Below are 19,928 nucleotides of genomic sequence, written 5' to 3' on the forward strand. Positions count from 1 at the left end.
CAGCAGATGTCCCTTTCTCCTTCTCAGGATGTATTCACCAAAACATGTTCATAAATCCTGCGCAACATAAACACACGTCGTCTTCTATGAATAAAATATGTTCTGTCAGGCGGGATCAAAAAGATTTGAAAGCACAAAATAACATCCTCCTAGTTCAACTATAAAATATATTTTATGGTGCTATTACTGCTCGACACCCTCCTCCCTCTGTGACAAAGATCAAACTATTGTCTGTTGTTTTACCATCATGCACCCACACAGACACATATGTGTAAACTGCACACTGCCAAATAATTCATACTGTTATACAATCCTGGGACAAAGGTTATTTAGAGGAGATGGGAGAGGAAAAGTTCAAGTCTGCGGCAGAGTTGAACAAACAATCACATCATGAACCTTATGTTGTTTCACATGACTTTCCTCAGTGCAGCATTCAGTCATAAAACAGAATGTTCCCTTAAAAGTAATAATTCATTTGCACAGTGTTGCCAAGTCCCCATATTATTTCACCTGCTTTTCAGTAAAATTGCTTGAAAATATTGAAAGTGTAGAATCTCATCTATGGCCTATGTTGGATTCAATGTCTCTGCCTCTGAAACAAAAATCCTCAGGAGACTTCCTTGCCTTTTCAAAATAAAAGGGCCCGCCCCCTTTGCCTCTGATTGGCTGGTAGTCAGTGCCTCGGTTGGTCAGAGGGGTCAGTCACATTTGTCCACCTGGGTAAATGTTTGCTCTTCCTGCTCTATGTGAACACACCTTACACTGCCAAACAATTATGAAATACAGGTTTGTTTGATAAAAGAAAAACTTGGAAGCTAACAATTGGAAAATATAGGAAACAACTGGGGAGAGGAGAGATGTTGGACCTGAAGCTTCTTCAAAAGATAATGTAAGTGGACAATACTTCAGACAAGCAGTAAGTCTTCCTTTGCCTGTTTGTTTGAGCGTCACAGTTTTATTATTTCAGTGTTAGAAACTGACCTCTAAGAAACAAACTGTGTCACAGCTTTGAGTGTGCCAAACACATTAGCTTGTACTGCTAATGCTACCTCTACAGGTCAAAGCATTGTTTGTATTACTAAACCAACAAAATGGAAGACAAACGTGGCCAGAGGTAAGCCCCACAAAAGTTGTTCTCCAGTTGTTCTTAATACTTCAGTGGCAACACAGTTGGCAACACAGTTGGCAGTTTTCACAGCCCAACTCAGTTGACATGCTAGCTGTTAACAAGCTAGCTACTCAGAAGCAGGCCATTCTTACTCTGTTTGTGTGAGCTTTTTTATAGGGCAGTCGGCAACAGTTTTAAATATTTGACTCTGCCAAACATGTTAGCTTATGTTGCTTACACTGCGTCTTTGTCTGAGTGTTGTGTGTGTACAGTAATAAAAAAACAATACAAAGACAAACATGGGCCTCTGTGAACCTTACAAAAGTTAGTTTCAGCTTTACTTTCTATTCATAACAGCTTAACTTAGAAGCACAACTAGAACCATGAATCTAACACTGAGTGTTAACTAACACAGTTTCGTTTATTATATTTATTAAATATGTCCATGTCTGTATATATGGCTAGGCATAAAATATGACTCTCTGTAAAAAAAACAATAAATAGAAGGAACATGTAATGGCCCCAACATGCAAATTTCAAGGGCAATTTCAGTCATTTCAAAGGCTTCTTGCTCTGATCCTGTCATCAATTTTGACCTCACTGCACAGAACACATGTGGGGCCACATATGTTTGTGGGGCCCACATAAATTCCTCCTCTAGGCTCCTTCTAACCAGTGTGACCTCCTGTGGTGCCCAACACCAGGGCCCCCTTTCACTGATGTCTCTCTTCCTGAATTCCGCAGGAGAGGAAGTGCGATGCTGAGAGGATGCTCTTCATTAACACCGGTGGACAGAGGACTGCTATAGATCTACATGTGGTGATTTCAAGACATGGTGAGTCATGATGTGATGTGGGTTTGTTTACTCAGAGTCCAGTAAAAGTCATTGTTCCAACATTCAAGTTTTCCACATTTCTCAGAACTGCTCATCAGCGCGGCTGCTGCCGCCGTCTGTCTTCTCAGCTCCTACAATGTGTTTCCCACTGTGAGGGACTGGGGTTGTGGTTGGCTACCAGCACATCCACTCGATCTGGTTGTAATAATTCCATGGTTTTTGCTGGTATTAATCTCAACAAAAATCATTTAAAACTCCATGTCTTGAAGTTGCTCCAAAGTCATCGGAGAACTTCTGTGGATCACTGTCTCCCCACATTGAAAACCAACTTTTTCTTCTGTCTCACACTCTGATTTATTGGAAAGCGAGGCCTCATCAAAACACATAAATCACATTTGTTTTGCTAGTGTTATTTTCACATCTGACTCACAGGCTTCATCCAAGCTATTTTTTTTTTCTGCAACGCGTATCAACCATTATCTGACAGTTAATGTTTTCTTTCTTAATATAAAAACATCAGAAAACATCCCCATTTGTTGTCATGTCAATCATAAGGAAATCATAAGGTCCTCGCTTTCTATGCTCTTTAACAAATATAATAAAATACCAAACTTGAATCCATTCAATGTCATTGTGCACGGTGAAAATTTAAATAGAGGAGACTGATGTGGGCTGCAGATCAGTATTTAAATTTTCATCCTGTGGAAGATTTTTGTGTTTTTCAAACACAAGCACAATCTTCTGCACTTTTGCATTTTGTGTCAAAAAAGATGATTTTGACAGGAATTCTGATAAAAGGCTTTACATAATTTATAACTTACCATGTGTATAAATCTCACACGCTTTTATATATAAACAGGCCAAATACACACATGGAATCTGACAATCATCCAATGTCTTTTATTTCATCTTTGGGGAGTTCAAGTCCAGAGAGCTTGTGCTTCTGCACAAAATTAATAAACAGCTGCCTTTCATGAACGATTACATTTTAGAAAGTATTTTCTCAGTAGTTGACTTAGTTAAGTGAGAATTATTTCCTAAAATACTCTTGAGCCAATGTGGCTGCGGTCATAAATGAATGCAACTTATCAGTCAAGGTTATTCTTCCTCTAGTCTCACTATTTTTCTTTCTTTTCTTCCACATCTTTAAAAGTTTTATATTCTATGATTTTTAAGTAAAAATGGACAATACTTTATCAAAATTTCATTATCATTTTTGTGTGAAAAAAAAAGTATAATCACTGGAACAAAATCCACATTTCTTGGTTTGGAAAATACAAAAAATGTATTTTTGTACCAATATTTTATTAGATAATATCCAGCCTGAAAAAATAGAATGAATTTAAATAAATTTACACATTAAATATTTTAGGTCAAACACTAGAACTTTAGTATCAGGGTCAGCTGTTTTACTGTTAATGATAATTTATTATTCATTTATAATTATACTCTTTAACTTAAATCCTAAGAAGATGCCAGGAAAAATGAAAAAAGCACAGGAACTAATCATTAGTTTTATTCCAAATACAAGACCATGACAGGGTTTTTAAAATGCTTACTTATTCAATCTCTTTTCAATGGTGTCTTAACTTTGGTCGGTCGGTGGTGTTTATGTGCCAGTACATTATCTACTCCCTGGTTTAATCCTGAGCGACTGGAAGTCTAGAACCGTTGGAACAATGAGCTTTATCCTTTCTGCTGTACAATGAAACTGGACACAAACTGGGGGAAGATATCCTAAAATTAAAAACTAAACTTATAGAAATAAAACAACGCTGTATATTGTCTTCTATATCATTGAGTGTGCACCAAGGTTGTATTTTAGGTCCACTTCAGTTCATAGAATTCCTTGTTTAACAAGTTTAATTAGGAAAAAAAAAAGTTGCTGTTAAATTAATTTCCTCCCAACTTTTGCTTGCAAAGCTGACTAAAGATTATTATTTAATATCTTTTAAGAATTCAGAGGTTGACATCTTTTACTGTTGTTAACAATCAGATCATATATTTTTTTTATTATCCTAATGTTTTCCTTCTGCTTGCGTATATAAAACATAAAACAATGTTGTCACGTGATACAGTTGCAGGAGGTCTGAACAAATTAAGAGACAAAAGACGTCCTACGCTCTGTGGAGACGTGTCCTCCAGGCTCGGACTCTTGATGCCTCTGCTTCCCACATAGGCAAAGAATGAACAGTGTGTGCTGTCGGCGAACCCAAACAAAAACAAATATACTTGTCATCCTCTCACTGCTTCTACAAATACACAGAGAATACACACCCAGAGCAGTCATCTGCTGACATGTACAGCCATTGATGTACGTTCTGATCTCATCATTGGAGACCTCCTGCTTATGACATCACCCACGCATTAACAAGTTGACCAGAGCGACCTTGGTGTAACCTCCAAGGCCACTGGGAGGGTTTTTGTTGGAGTTCTTGGACAGAATTACCCGTTTCCTTTGGGCTGTTGTTGTCACATGTGGTAGTAATAAATCCAGCACTAACTCCAAACTGCAACAGCTGAAAGTTGTTTAGATAGACCCTCATATTTTCTTCTGTATTTAACTGTTTTTAGTTGCTCCTACATGGATCCAACAATGAAAAAAAAAAAATACAAAAAACAAAAATACATTGTGATATTTTGATCTGCTTATTTATTCTGTCCAAAACCTGCAGCGATTGTCAGTTTATTAGATGTTCTGCAACTTCATCTACTGTTTGTTTTCCCTCAGGAAACAACAAAATGAACAAATAAGCCATTATTATTTACCAAGCAAACAAGAGTCTGCGGAAATAACTCTGCATGCATATCCAGGGAACTATAATTAGTCACAGGTATCTGACCTCAAAGCCCAGGAAAATCCTAGAACCCTTAAAATCTAATAATCTAAGAATAATCACTGACTGGCCAAAATATTTGTGACAGAATTACAGGCAAATATGAGAAGTGTGTGAATCCACCTGTAGAAATGTTTTAAAAACTTGGCTTAAGATAGCTGTTTGTTCCAACTTGGTAAAATAAGTTGATTGAATTAATTTTGAAGGATCATTTTAGCTTTAAAAATATGAATACACAGTCGGAAACAAATGATCATGGCCTGCTGCAATAGTCAGCAAGTCTGTGAGCTGAGGATCATTCAGAAGATTTAGGAGATTTTTATGCTATTACCTAAATGTAGTAGGTGAAAATACGTTTTTTTTTTTAAAAGAATAACCAAGAAGCATTAGTATTGTTTTGTTATTTATCATGTATATTTAAATTTTAAATATTTCAGGCTTTATTTACATATAGTAATTGAAATCTGCTGAAACATGATGTGTTTGGATTTATATTTTTTCCTGTAGAGAACTCTGTTCTAACAGGAAGCTCTGCAGAGGCTGCAGCTACATTAGGCATGGTGCAGTAGATGTCCCAGCCTGTGAACACTGCAGTAATTGGATTAGTGCGCTGTTGAGAAGGAAATGAGAGTAAGAACGGATTTACACACTAACACAATTTTTCCTGCTAACGCAGGAAATCCGTCAATTAGCACAGTTCGATCTGACGGGTTTGTGTTTTGACGTGGGGAAATGGCTACGTGACTGAGCAGTCACAAGTGAAGGGACAAACACTGAAGAGATTTCTGGCTGAATGAGAGTCAATGACAGAGCTGCTGAGTTTCATTTTCTTTTTTTTTGAGCTTCCCTTTCTTTTTTCATGACTGACTGATCTTTCACAATCATCCCCTCCCTTCAGTCTCAAGTCAAAAGGGGTTATGCACTTGTTTGTCATGAAGCCGAAGCTCAAGCGCTAACGAAGAGAGCGCAGAGATCAAATCGCAGCCTTGGGAAGAACCACAAGGTCTTTTTGCAGACGTACTATACAAATGACTCAGTGTCTGTTCTCAGTGCCAATGTGTAATTGATGGTTGTGGAAAAGTTATAGTACATATTTTACATTTCCTTTCCAAGATTTTCCTGCATTTCCAGGCTTTTTGGGAATGCTATATGTGCAGCCATAGACTCTGAATATTCCCTTTCTCTCCATTCTTTATGATTTCTAAGTGTTATTTGATAAAAAAATGTACACTTTTTTTCCAGTCAGGAATGAGTTAAACCTGCCTTTCTTGGTGCCTAATTCGGATGTTCTTTGGATAGTAATTTGGTTATTTTGGTTTGATTGTGTCTAACAGTGGCACCACCAGCTATTTTGGTTAAAGGTAGCCCAAAACAGAAACACCACCAAAACAGTTTTGGATGTGGTTTGTGTGTGTGTGTGTGTCTGTCTGTGTGTCTGTCTGCTGGCAACACCGAAACAGCTGAAGGCACAGGGATGTGCTTGGGTGGTCCCTAAGCACCAAGAGTGCCAGTACTCAACAGTGGTCATTATTAACAGACAAACCAACCCCAGCAGGCTTGGACTACCTTATAGCTGAAATGCAGATGTGAATGTCTAAACAATTCTCCCACTCTGTTTTGACATGCTCTATTACAGGTTCTGCATCCTTCCTTAGATCCAAGAAAAAAATTGACATCTAAATGAAATCATTCATTTTCTGGTCTGATGTCATCCAAAAATTGCCATAATTGCCCAGTTCTGGCGTCTCTGGTCTAGGACTGGCAGAGACACCGGCATTGGGCGAGGTGCGGAGCGAGGAAAGTATACATGTGGATATTTCCTGCAGGATTTGTGTTAACTCTTTGTTTAAAAAATGAATGATTTTGTACATTGTGGACGCAGGTCCAGTTCTCCGTCTGCTCTTTGAAAGCTCCACCAGATCATGCACCTTTAACTCTCTACCACACTTGCAGGCAAAGACATGATCGGACTTGATGTGGTCAGACCTTAAAGTCTAATGACAGACTGTCAAACCCAGCGGCAGGGCCTCAGCTGAGGGTACGTCAGTGCACTGTATGGGAATGTGCACCCATGTCCTTATGTAACCAAGTGCCACTGTGAATTCAGAGTGAGGGGAGACTCAGTGTCAGGACAAAAATGTGTCCTTGAACTGTTTCTTAGCTGCACAACGGCAAGGGCACTCTCCTGTTTCTCATCGCAGCTGCATAAAGAAAACTTTCACCGCCACACATTCATGTGTATTTTTACCACAATTTAGCTGCACCACTGGAAAAAGTAACCAACTGTTTCTGTTGAGTTAAAAATGGGCCAGGAATATGAAACTTAGAATACCACCGTGTTAACTCACAGCACCACAGTGTCATCCCAGGTAATTAAGAAAAACCCAAAACTTTACTAATCTAGTCATTGTACAAGACACTTCACAGCCCACAAGGTTGACTTATATTATTGGGTTGTTCTGTTTTTCCACAAGTATTTGAAAAATAATTATACCGACAACATAATTTTTTATATTTTCTTTTCATAGTCCCTAGGATGGGAAACATTTAATGTACCAACACTTCTTATTTTTAAATATTTCTCATGGGTAATATTATCACATTGTGTTAGTATGTTTTAGCCACTTGTTGCTAATGTCACTTGTGCTTTTATTTTAGATCTATGAATTTTATTACTTCTAAGCTGACCTTTACATAATAATTTACTGAGTTTCACACCTATGTGGCTAAGCTATAGCATTCTTTTTAATTTTCTTCTTTGTTTTAATACTAATTATTCCCAGCTAATGTTTAGCCATGTATGCTAATATTGTAGTTTGGTAGCTATTTATATGGGTGTGACATTTTTTTGACTTTCTAAGGCTGATGTTTAAAATTATTTTCAACAACTTCTATTGTAGCATTTATTGGGCTAACCCCTCACTTGTGATTAAGTAAATATATTTTCACGAGCACTAGCACTAGCAATACCCAAGTAAGTACTGACACACTTTTGTAAATGGCTACACAACAGTAAGTTGTAAGAATGTACTTGGACTCTTGGTGAAAAAAACCCAAACTTTATTGTTACATACTATGACGGCAATAGTCTTTATGATTAATAGTTGTTACTTCTTCATTGGTATGTGGAACGTCACTAGTTCTCCATGTGGATAATTTGTTGAATTTGAGGTCTCAGCCCTCAGTCAGTCGGTACGAGATGTTCACTGGGATGTACACAGGAGTCAGGTCAGAGAGTTAGTTTAGTCTGGGACTCCAGTAAGGAGGTCAATGGTTACACTAGTACGCTAGCACCGCCCTTATCTCGTTTTTTTTAATTTTTTTTTTTATTACAGTACAGGGTTTTACTGCACGATGGAAGCTGATCAATGGATGTTCTTACATCCTCCTTCCTCTCTTTCCTTTATACTGATCTGTCCTACATCGTACGGTGACAGACACTATTTGTCTTCAGGCAGACAGTGGAGGGATGGGGACGGGGTGGGTTCACACTTAGTCTGTTGTGTAAGAGCAGCGTAATGAGATAAGACTTCACTCCAGATAAGTGCTAAATCCTTGGGCTACTTTCCCTTGCCATCATTAACACAGTTATCTTACAATTCCTGGTCCAACAGAGAGTAGTCAGTGCTTTCCTCCATAACGACTATAAATCTCAACTTGCTGTTGAATAAAAAAAAAAAAGAACACTTGCACTTTATCTTGAGGCCAGACATTTGACTTTTCCAGACAATACTGCTCTGTAATGATATACAATTATGTTAGAGAGCATTGCTGTCTACATAAACTGTGTCCATATAAACTGTTGGGTTCAAGTACATTTCTAGACGGTGAAATTCAAACCAGTTTAAGTCTTTATCCCACTGATATTTGATCCAACTTCAAAACCAAACAGTTGTGACCTGTACGTCACATGCCCTCGTCTCCCACATTTGAGACAGCGTCCAGCAGGGGGGGGGGGGGGGGGGGGGGGCTCCAAGCCTGGTGGATTGTGGGAGTGAACCTTCATGCCTTTTTGGTTCTGGGCACTTGTTTCCCCAGGAAGAGATTTCCTTTGAAAACAGACTGCAAAGCGATTGCTTCCAAGAAGTTGTCAGAGCTGAGATATAAACTTTTTTTTTTCTACTCGGTTACAAAGGACCTTGTAAGAAACACTGGGTAGTTGCTAGAGGAATTTCAAGTAAGCTCATCCTCTGAATGTTAGTTCAACAAACCTCAGTTAACTCAATAAATACCACAGAGGAAGACTGAGAATAGCTGAGCTGTGCAATTAGAGGCTGAGGCCATAATAAATAGGGTTATTATAATGTAGGGCATCTAGTTTGACTTTAACTAGGAGATTTATTTCTATTAGAAAAACATTTTCTTATAAAATACGTTTGAACAGCTTTGAACTGTTTCTTTTAATCTTTAAAAAGGTCATTCAGAGTAAGATTCATTATAACCAATATATATAATCATCTTTCTTGGCAAAAAAGTAAGAACTTGTACTATTTCCAGTGAACTGTATGAATCTACTTTGGATTCTGATCAAGACTTCAGTTCTTTCCCGAAGTTTGTTTTATTTTTTATTTTATTCATAATAATTCTCGTGAGTCGCAACTCGGAGAAATATATCAAGGTGAAATATGTCTTGAATTGTCATATTGCGTTACAGCGCCCTCCAACGGTGGACCTGCATTTATACAAGAGAATAGTTACACATTAACTGTACGCGATAACAGGAAAAGTCGACCAAAAGTGAACATTAACTCCGCAGATAAAAGTTCTCCGACATTGAGGTAAAAAATAGGTAAAAAATAAAAACGATTATTTAAAGAGTGGAGCAGAGATTTTCAGTGTCAGGTTTCTCTGTGGCGCAGCAGCTGCTGGACAGTTGGAATAAACATAGAGACTGTTTATATTTATAAATAACCATCAGACTGTGACCCCGTGTAAAGGTAGAACTCACACACGAGCACACGCGCGCGCACACACTCACGGTAATATTATGCAGAAACACCCAAAGGACACATGTTTAAAAACCTCTATTTTGTCCACTTTACAGGTCTATTGGATGTGATATATTGCTCTCCCCCGACCCTTAAAGATGACTTATAGACCCATGTGTCTACTACCGTGCCTATATTTAGTTGTTGTCATGTGTGGCCCGGGTCAGCTGGGATGGCAGCAGGACACGCCTCTGGGCTGAATGGAGCACGCCGTGCGTAAAGTTCGAGTTGCAGCGGATCCATTTTTTCCCCTTCGTATTTCAAAGTTTCTTAAAAGTAATTTGGCCTCCATAAATGCTCTTTAAATGCAGCAATGACGCGAGAGGACGATCTAATCCGGATTGCAAAGAAACTGGACAGGATGGTGTCTAGAAATAACACGGTGAGAGAGTATTATGACAACCGCAGGTGCTGCCATGTCCTCCGGGCCTGTCAGCGCCTGCTCCCGTTTGTTTGACTGAGCTTGATATGAACTGACTCTGTGCACTTTTCGGAAAACAATCCGCACAAATGCAAATGGCGAGGCTGACTGTGCTGTAACAAACGACCGACAGGTGTTTGGCGCTCACGCTGCTGTTTGTGGCAACGGTTAGATCTTCGCGTGTGCAGCGCCTTAAGCGACGACATTTTCTGCTGTTCCCCTCGAATATCGTTTACATGTCGATCAGTGGGACAGCAGCTAACGGGGAAGGAAACAAGCTAATGTAAACGACACGTGACGCGTCAGAGACGTTTGTGTTTCGACTGGATTCATTATTGGAGCGTTGTTTCCACCGCTGTCCTCTGTCTGTTCAACCATGGAGGCATTTTCATGGACGACCAGATGTGGCCATTGTTTTTCCCAGGATGGCACAACAACATGTTCTTCCTGGTGGTTCCCCTGGTTCGATTGCAACCTATGGTCACCAATTACCAGTTCTCTGTTAGTCAATATATAAATAAAACTCAGGATAAAATGACATATGAAGTATCTGGTCCGATATCAACACTGGTATCTGATGTGTCAAAAATCAAATTGTCTGAGTATTGTACCAGTACAGTAGTGTTTCATATTACACTGGACCAAACAGATACACCCGGGTAAAGTCTTGAGGTGTGACCTTGAACTTGACACTATACTGTATTAACTTTGTCTGTGCAGGAGGGCGCCATGGACCTGCTGAAGGAACTGAAGAGTTTCAATATGACACTCAAACTTCTTCAGGTAAGGGTCAAAGGTCTGTGTAACTGAAAGCTGCAGAAACAAATTAAATAAATGCTGACCTTGCAAGTTTTTTTGTTTTGTTTTTTGTTTTTGTTACCATTGCAGGAGACGAGGATTGGCATGTCTGTGAACGCGATCAGAAAGCACTGCACAGATGAGGAGGTCATTGCCCTGGCCAAGATTCTCATCAAAGACTGGAAAAGACTCCTGGGTACACTTGACTTTGTGACATTACAGATGATTTACGCACGGTACATATATGATTCATTGAGCAGGTAGAGAGTTGTTTGTGCAATATGACGTCACCATCCCGGATGATTTATTCACGTGGTTCACTTTCGCAAGTACTCACGCAGACTCCGGCCACTCTCACTCTGAGAAACCGGCTGAGATGAAGAACGGACTGGACTCCAGTAAAGGTGCAGGGTCTCCAACCCACTCACCGAGAGACACCCAGAGTAGGTCAGTATTTTTACAGATGCTGCATTAAAACCTGAACAAACAACCATGGAGTTATCCAAACACTAGACAAGCCAATATTGAAATCCATAATTCATCATATGACCAAACCCTTGTTTAAATCCAGCTGGTATTGAAATGTAATCCTTGTATGAGTGGAAAGAGAGCTGAAGGGTGGAAACTGTATTGTTGTTATCCCTGGGTTCCATAGATAATGATCATATGGGGTACCACACATATATATTATATATATATGTATATATATATATATATATGTGTATGTATATGTGTGTATATATATATATATATGTGTGGTCAACCATATGTCAGGAAGGAAAGTGAAATTATAACAAAGCTCTAAAAAGCATTTCTTAATGTAACACATTTTGGCCATTTCAGCCAAAAGACTCACGGGTACTCGTCCACGCCCCGGTGATTGGGAACCCTTGCTCTATAAACATGTGTGTTTGATTAACTACACTTATCTCTTTTATTCTTATTTGCATTACTACACAAACCTCATGTGAGTGAAAGTGTGGTGGCCCTGGAGGAGAGTAAAAAAATGCTTCCCTTGTTTCTGTTAGTCACAGGAAACTGGATGTCAAACTGAAACATGAAGCAAGTCCTGACACAAAACAGTTGAATAAAAACATAAAAGAAAAACCTAACGATGAGCACAAGACCAGAAAGAGACATGTGGATGACCCTAGGGACGAGGATCACCTCAAGGAATCTGACAGTGAAAAACAGCCACAAGAACTCAGCAAAGAGAAGAATTCAGATGAGTCCAAGAAACCAAAAACTGTAGAGGAGCACCCGTTGGCGGCAGAAAACAAGAAACAGAAGCATGTACCAGACCTTCAGAGTGAAAGATACAAACCAGAAACAAGGAAAGAAAGTCTGTATGAAGAACCAAAAAAGACGAGACATGTGGAAGAACTCAAAAGGCGAAAGCAGCCTGAGGAGCCCAGGAAGCACAGCTATGTTGATGACACGAGAAAGGACAAGCCAAGAGAGGACGGCAGACATGAGAGGCCCATGAACGCATCGCAGCATGACAGACTGTCAAGAGACCCCCAGAGAGAGAAACCTGCCGATGCTCACAGGCCTTTATTTGAAAGGTGAGCACGAGGTCGTACAGCACTGGTTGGTCCACATGACAAAACACCGAGTGGCACTTCAGACTCAATTATTCATTTCAGAAAGGGAGTGTTGGACAGCAGCGTTCTGTATCCTACACGGTTCCCTTCTCCTCCCCGACCAGCTAGGCCTCCTCTGCCCGTTAAACGTCCCTCTTTGGACACCAGGAAGGAAAGGTCAGGACTCGAGCATCCACTGAGTTGCTGAGACCTGTGCATCAATGCTAACTCTGCATGAAATCCTGGAGTTTCTCACCTGCTCTGGTATTTCTTCATGCTCGTTTTAACCAGACTTTGGGTTGTGGGTGGTGCATGCTGTAACGAGTCACTGAAATGAAAAGCGTGAGTTTATTGAACAGTTTTGTGTCCCAACATATTGTCCAACTAGTTTAATCACATCGTCATCCTACACGATGGTGTGCTGTGCATGTCACGTTGCACTTGATAATAATATGGGTATATTTAGACATAAATTACAACTCTGGAGTGTGACCCTAACCAACAGTGCACTCTGGTGGCGTTAGATCGCATCCTTTTTTTAACAATATGTATGTTGATGTACTCGCAAACTTCTAACAACAGAGATATGTGTTGAAATCCATGAGTTCTCCGGACTTCAGATCCTGTGTTGCTAATAAACAGCTACAAATGTATGACTTTTGTCCAGGAAGGACAGTAAAGACTCGTCCTCCCGACATCCTCCTCCCAAGGCGCCTCCACCCATCTCTCCCCCAGCTAAGCAGCAATCTACGCTTGAAGTGAAGAAAGAGAGGTCAGGCATGCTCTGCAGCATGTGTGTGATTTGACAAACGAGCAGTAGTAGAAGAAGACCCTGACATTTCAGTGATTATTCTCAAACAATTGTTGATTGTCACATCAGGAAAGTTCCACCAGACCCAAACGCACCCATAGCTCCATTACCTCTTCACCTTCATCCTCCTCCACCGAGGTCAGCCTCTGCATGTCCTCTCTTGACGCACTGACATTTTCAGCCTATTATTTCCTCCCACACTGTGATGTGATGCAGCCCAGTTCAAAACACCTCTCTCATTTTAGAAAGGAGCCTCCTGACCCCAACGCTCCGCTACCTCCGCTTCCCCTTCACCTTCACCCACCACCACCTCCTCAAAAACGTCTCTCTCTGGAGGGGAAAAAGGAGCGAGAAAGGTCTGATTGAGACGAGTGCTGCATGTCCTCGATTGGTGGCTTGAGATGTGTGTTTGAATTGTTTTTGTCAGTTCGTTCATGTTACTCCTGCTCTGCGTTGTATCCCTGTCTTTGGCTCTGCAGGAAAGAGTTGTCAGACCTGAAAGCGTCACTGCAGAAGAAACAGACATCAGATCATGTAAAGAAAGACAGGTCTGACATCTGGGAACTATCTGACCGTGCTTTGTTACAGAGAAATACTGTATCTGCACAGGAAAGTGCTGGAAGAAAAGACTGTGGAAAAAGGAGCAGAAGAATCTCTGGGTCTTAATCTCGAGTTTCCTTTAGTTTCATTCACTTTTTAAATCATCATCAGGGTAAATAAAAAAATAAAGCAGGAGCGCGGGGGTGAGTGACAACATTTGTAACCACTACGTGTTGTCACCAAAACAGAACTCCTTCTGTCTGGCTGTCAATAGAACACTGTCAGCAGCTGTGGCTTATCTTCTGTCTTTTGTTTTTAATGTTGCCTTCATTACGGGAGAAGGTCTCAAAGTTATCACAGAGGATCCATAAACAGAAGGCTGCAGTGCCTACAGATGATATTTTTTATATACAGTCTATGTGCATTGTTATCTGTAAAAACATGGTTTATTGTTGCTCAAGAACTCAGACTTTTCTCCATTTTATTGATACAAGACTAAATCAGAGTTGTACAACTGATGTGTTGCCGTTCTCTGAAACTGGATTTTAATGTCTCTGTGGTTTTGCTGCTGTTAAGTTTTCTGACTGATCTGTGGAATATAAAAACTAATGGTTTCTAAATTAATATAATTACTTTTTTTTCCATTTTTTGGCAGAAAAGACTCATCAGACAGCAAAGTCTCCAATAAAACCACAGATGAAACCAAGAGAGAAAGGTTGGTGTTAAAGAAACCAGTGTAGTTTGGAACTTGTACTGTAATCATCATCATAACTTTTTACTGTGTCTACTTTTGAACAGGAAGGATTCCTCTGGTTCTAAATCACCTCCTCCCAGAAAACCCAGCCTGGATGTCAAAAAAGAAAAACAAAGGTTTGAATCACCTTTCAAGTCGAGTCCATACATTATATAGTATATATATACTATTTTATATTTTACTATTATATATACCCACTTAAACAATGTATTGCCAAGATTCACCACTTTACATTTTTTTTACTCTGATTTAAACTTTTTGAGGTGTATAAAGATACAAATACCCAAGAATAATAATTAAAAAATATTTTGACTTTGACGATGGAAGTCAGTGTCATCTCAACTCTGTCTCTGACCCTGTAGAAAAGACTCATCGGACTCAAAGTGTGGTCAACCTGTGAAACGTCTGTCATCTGACTCCAAACCTGACAGGTAGGACTCATGGGTAACAAATAAACAATCAAGCTTTATTAGGCCTGCTGACTAAATCAAATCTGAGTGACAAAGTTTTGTTGTAGACGAGAATCTACTGAAACAAAGAAAAGCTCCTCACTACCAGCTAAGAAGCTATCAGCTGACAGGTACGATGCTTCAACTTTACAAAACGTATTTCCTTTTATGGCATTAGTTAATGCATTTATTAATAGTAAAGGTAATACGTTTGACCTTATGATATGAAGGAGAGAGTCCCACGGCTCAACAGCCTCTCAGCCTGGACCTGCACAGAGGAAGCCTTCAACTGACAGCACTGACAGGTATTTTCATTTTAATTAATGCTGATGCTAATGAGCACAGAAATGATTTTTTATTCATGTTAACTGAGTGTCACAGAAGAACACCGAGTCATATCAATGGAAATTAGAGCAGAGCAGAGACGTCACATTTAAAATGACATTCTTTCTGCAGAAAGGGAAAAGTCGATGCCCCCAAAACTCCCACCACTCCCACCAGCCCCATGTCCCCCAGCTTCAGTTCATCTAGTGGTCCACTGTCTCCACAGCTGTCCACTGGAGACTCCATCAGAGACAAGTGCATCGAGTTGCTGGCAGCTGCCTTGCGCACAAATGGTGAGGACGTTGTTAGGCTTCCTCACTGACAGTTAAATAAAAATAGTGCTGCTGTTCTGACACAATCTCTCTCACACACACACACACACACACACAACATGCACCAACAAATTCTTACATGTTCTACGATCTGGCTCAGATTTAGGTGACTCGTATGTTTTGTTTCCTATTTCGCAGATGACTACAAAGAGTTTGGAACAAACTGCGACAGCATGGCAGCAGAAATTGAAGATCATATCCTTTGATTCACTTCAGTGTTCCTTCTCCTTCAGTTGGTTTGATTTGATCTGCAGTTCATTCAGTGATGACTGATGCTGACAGTCCACAGCCATGTGTTCTGTGTTCGTGTCTGTATATTGTATGAACCAGTATGAAGAATGTTACTGAAGTTCAAGATGGAAATTTTTATTTTTATTTTCAATGACTGGTGTATCCCAGTGTTCCACTAGAGGGGGTCCTTATTGTACATGTACCTTAATTTTAGAATCAAACCTAGTGCTGTTTGCTTCAGAACATCCAGGGCCAAGACCAGTTCTGAATGGATTTAAATGGTTGTTAGTTGATGCAACAAAAGACTAAAAAAGTCTCCTTGACTGCATGAATGCCACATATTTACCAGGATATTAAGGCCGCTGATATAAAGTACAAGAACAGAGTCCGCAGTCGCATCAGCAATTTGAAGGATCCTAAAAACCCAGGGCTACGCAAAAACGTACTGGCCGGGAACATCGAGCTGAGCCGCATCGCCTCCATGTCTGCTGAGGTAGAACGCTTGGCCATCAGAAACGCTAAGATTTGTCTTTATGTCGTGTAACTTATCCTTCCTGCTGCTTGACATGTTACCATATTGTAGGAGATGGCCAGTGATGAGCTGAAACAGCTGAGGAGCGTTCTCACCCAGGAGGCCATCAGGGAGCATCAGATGGCCAAAACTGGAGGCACCACCACTGACCTGCTGCAGTGTGAAAAATGCAGGAAGAAGAACTGCACCTACAACCAGGTACTGTAAACGCACTCATATAACAATATACGTTAAAGCGCAACTTTTTCCAACATTTTCCTTTTAAAAAGCTTATGGTGTATTTGTTTCGTTTCACCTTAACCCTGAACTGAACCAGATATATATTCTTAGTTCTTTTATAATATATAAAATATAATATATATTTTTTTAAATGCACAAACTTGTGTTTGTATGTCCAGATGCAGACACGCAGCGCTGATGAGCCGATGACCACATTTGTCTTGTGTAATGAGTGTGGATACCGCTGGAAGGTAAATTCTTCACACAGCCTGAGCGACAAAAATGTAAATACTTCGCTTCATCTTTTCTTTTTTTTTTTTACTTATTTTTTAAATTCCAGTTCTGCTGATTTCATCCACATCTTCCCTGAGCATTTTGAAGCATCTTTTCTACAATGAGAGGGACATTTCTTTAGAGAATTCATGAGGGAGGGATTATTGCAGATTATAATTTTAAAAAACAAACAATTAAAAAACAGTTATGATTTGTACATGACATTTGTTAGCATGTGCCTACAATGTTTGCTTTTTCTGATTTTGAAGACTGAGAATTAGATGCTCAATCAAATTTAATGTAGTAAACCAATTGATGGTGCCATCGTTGTGGAAAGACCAGTGTCATAGTCCGGTGGATATGCTGAGCCACATCGCAGCTGTTTTCTTTGTATATATGAAATTTTGCTAAACTGAATAGTGAACTATGACTGTGTTAGACATGTGTGAAAACCTCATTACTAGCGTCATACCATGTCAATTTCAACAGCTTCATCTTTTAATAAATTTTTATTGTTTGCTTTCAAAAGTGTAGTATTTTTATTACCTTAAGGTTAAAATTAAAATCTTGTGATTAAGTAATTTAAGAAAAAGGTACAATTGATATTTAATTATTTTTCAGGTCCAAATTGCCCTCACGACCCACAATTGGTGCACAAACCGGGACCCATAAATCTATGCTAAAGCATGAAATAACAATCAACAAAGGTAGTTTTTGCAGTACTCACAATAAACGGTAGATGGCAGTAAATCGCCGCAGACTGTGAGCACCGGTTGCACAACTGTTTTTTTTTTCTTTGCTGAAGTGATCTCTTCATCTGGTAATGGCAGACTCAAGTGTTATACAGAGCTTATGTAACGATTATAAAAGCTTTTAGCTGCAAAAACCTATAACCTGAACAAAGGCCGGCTTGAGAACATGTTTAGAGTTTGATTTCAGTGGGAGTTATTATCTGTGCCGTTCCCACAGAAAGCAGCGTTTGCACAAATATCAACCAACCGCTGATTTTATAGGTTTAAGATGTTATTATAAATAACTGCAAATATAATAGTGCACCATATTAATTAAATATTGACATTATTTTTACTTTAAATGTGCAGCTTTATCATACTGTGTTTAATGTTTCCTAATGTATAAAGACAATTATTAACTAAAGCCTGGTTAGACGAAGTGACAGAGTTTTTAAGTTTGGCTTTGTTTCATCCTCAAACATTTTTTTGTTTATGATGTACACACACACACACACACACACACACACACACAGACACACAGACACACAGACACAGACACCCATGAGCCCATAACCTGGTGACACAAACTGTGTTTCAGAAACTGTGTTTTCACTGCAGCAACTTTGCTGATGCAGCAACAAGTGCTGCACAAACTCTGTGATTATTCAGGTCATTCTTCAATGTCCAGCTCCAATACTGCAGTACATAATACTGCAGTGTCCCAGAACCACACATGTAGTTCAGCTCCGTCTTTTGCAACTTTTACATTATAGTATTTCTTAGATGATCGAGTTAAATAAAACCATTTGCACTCTTGTCTAAATTCCAGAGGTGGAAATTAACAAATGACATTTGCTAAAGTTGCAATTGAGTGGTGTTTGTGAGAATTTGTAATTTTTAAGAACTTTCGGCAATAGGTAATTTTACTTTTTACATTTTGACAATTTTCTTTTATTTTGACTCAAGTATTTTACTTTGCTACATTTGAAAAGAAGTAAAAAAATTAAATGCAACGAAAAACTATCTGGGTTAACAGAAAGAAAATGAACAACGTTAATGTAGCCAGATATTGTTGACCAAGAGACTAATGTCTGTCAAAATGATAGCTGGATTGTTCATGCAAACTTTGTGGGCCTTTGAGAATTTGCACTAAATGTGATGTTAAAATGATACATGGATCTCCCTGTGATATAAATCTCATCAGTTTTGAACATCTGTGCCTCTCAAGCCCAACTGTTCTCTGCTTCTTTTGAATCTCTGCCATTTTTGTTCTCTGGTAACGTACTGCAGTCTCTTGACATCTGTTTTTTTTATCTTTGCATCTATCTTTTATCTTGTCTGATCCTCTCAAAGGTTCTAATGCTCTTAAATTATATCTTTATATAACTTTAGCAGTCTCCGTGTAGACCACATCATTTTCTCTAGGCTGTTTTTTTAAAAAGCTGCACTGGTTGTTTTGACTGTGGCGTTGTTTGTGTTATGACAGCAGCAACAATGAAAATGTTTTCATCAGCGTTGTTTTTTCTTGCTGTGATGCCAAAAGTTTTTATGAGTCAGTCAGCTGTCTCGTTGTGCGTCGATGCTCATTTCTGCTGCTGTTTTTCTACTTGGTGGAAATGTCACATCAGAGACTTTAAATTGCAAAGAAAATAGTTTGTGAGAGAAGGGGTTGCGGATGATGGACTCATTTGTAACCTCACACCCTTCACTTTCAAATGCCAAAATGCCATTTCACTGGCTTTGTACCATCACTGCAGAAAAAGATATTGGGTATCGACATCTTTGGATCTTTGATTCTCTCAGCAGATTGTTGGTGAACACAGTTTCTATATTGTAGGCTATACCTGTGTGTTTTGACTCTTTTTGTCAGGCTGTGCAGCATGAACACCTCGATTTTTAAATGATCAATTAAAGGACCAAAGAGCAGCAGGAGCTTCCCTGACATTTTAAAAATAATTGCCTAGGTTCTGGACCTTGTCAGATGTTTGAGGCAGATCTAAACAAGGAGCCAGGGGAACGATGCTTAAATAACGCACAATACATTATATACAGTAGCATAAATCAGTCTGACCTGTATGACTCGGTGCTCTGTCAGGAAGAGTGTGAGAATATGCAGTGAATGGAAATGGATTTTGCATAATTACAGAGGGAATTGACTTTCA

The 19,928-nt window shown here is 39.4% G+C and overlaps 1 protein-coding gene across 5 annotated transcripts; it reads left to right on the plus strand.

Annotated features, from left to right (window-relative positions):
* The first annotated feature begins 664 nt into the window (after positions 1 to 664).
* tcea3 (transcription elongation factor A (SII), 3) lies at positions 665 to 17,563 on the plus strand. Of its 5 annotated transcripts, none has more exons than XM_017038144.2 (22): positions 665 to 889; positions 1,853 to 1,943; positions 10,910 to 10,972; positions 11,078 to 11,183; positions 11,329 to 11,434; positions 12,016 to 12,552; positions 12,634 to 12,747; positions 13,238 to 13,342; positions 13,451 to 13,519; positions 13,627 to 13,737; positions 13,861 to 13,929; positions 14,577 to 14,636; positions 14,720 to 14,791; positions 15,038 to 15,106; positions 15,193 to 15,255; positions 15,355 to 15,429; positions 15,581 to 15,741; positions 15,919 to 15,975; positions 16,350 to 16,504; positions 16,595 to 16,741; positions 16,942 to 17,013; positions 17,103 to 17,563. In XM_017038144.2, exons 2-22 carry the CDS (start codon positions 1,941 to 1,943, stop codon positions 17,109 to 17,111), a joined length of 2,223 nt encoding a protein of 740 aa, XP_016893633.1. In that variant the 5' UTR covers positions 665 to 889; positions 1,853 to 1,940; the 3' UTR covers positions 17,112 to 17,563. The 5 variants fall into 5 exon arrangements, with proteins under 5 accessions (XP_016893633.1, XP_024917466.1, XP_024917467.1 ...); XM_025061698.1 differs by lacking the exons at positions 665 to 889; positions 1,853 to 1,943 and adding exons at positions 8,788 to 9,717; positions 9,825 to 10,150; XM_008323431.3 differs by lacking the exons at positions 665 to 889; positions 1,853 to 1,943 and having other exon boundaries at positions 10,930 to 10,972; positions 11,078 to 11,223.
* The last annotated feature ends 2,365 nt before the right edge of the window (positions 17,564 to 19,928 follow it).

The sequence above is a fragment of the Cynoglossus semilaevis genome, chromosome 13, assembly GCF_000523025.1.
Source record: "Cynoglossus semilaevis isolate Cse_v1.0 chromosome 13, Cse_v1.0, whole genome shotgun sequence".
Lineage (NCBI taxonomy): Eukaryota > Metazoa > Chordata > Actinopteri > Pleuronectiformes > Cynoglossidae > Cynoglossus > Cynoglossus semilaevis.

Excerpts from the sequence above, each read along its gene's own strand:
- tcea3 (XM_025061698.1), top strand. The coding sequence starts at position 10,082 with ATGACGCGAGAGGACGATCTAATCCGGATTGCAAAGAAACTGGACAGG. Across the intron at positions 13,343-13,450 it reads CTTGAAGTGAAGAAAGAGAG|GAAAGTTCCACCAGACCCAA; the intron begins GTCAGGCATGCT and ends TTGTCACATCAG. Across the intron at positions 16,505-16,594 it reads TCGCCTCCATGTCTGCTGAG|GAGATGGCCAGTGATGAGCT; the intron begins GTAGAACGCTTG and ends ACCATATTGTAG.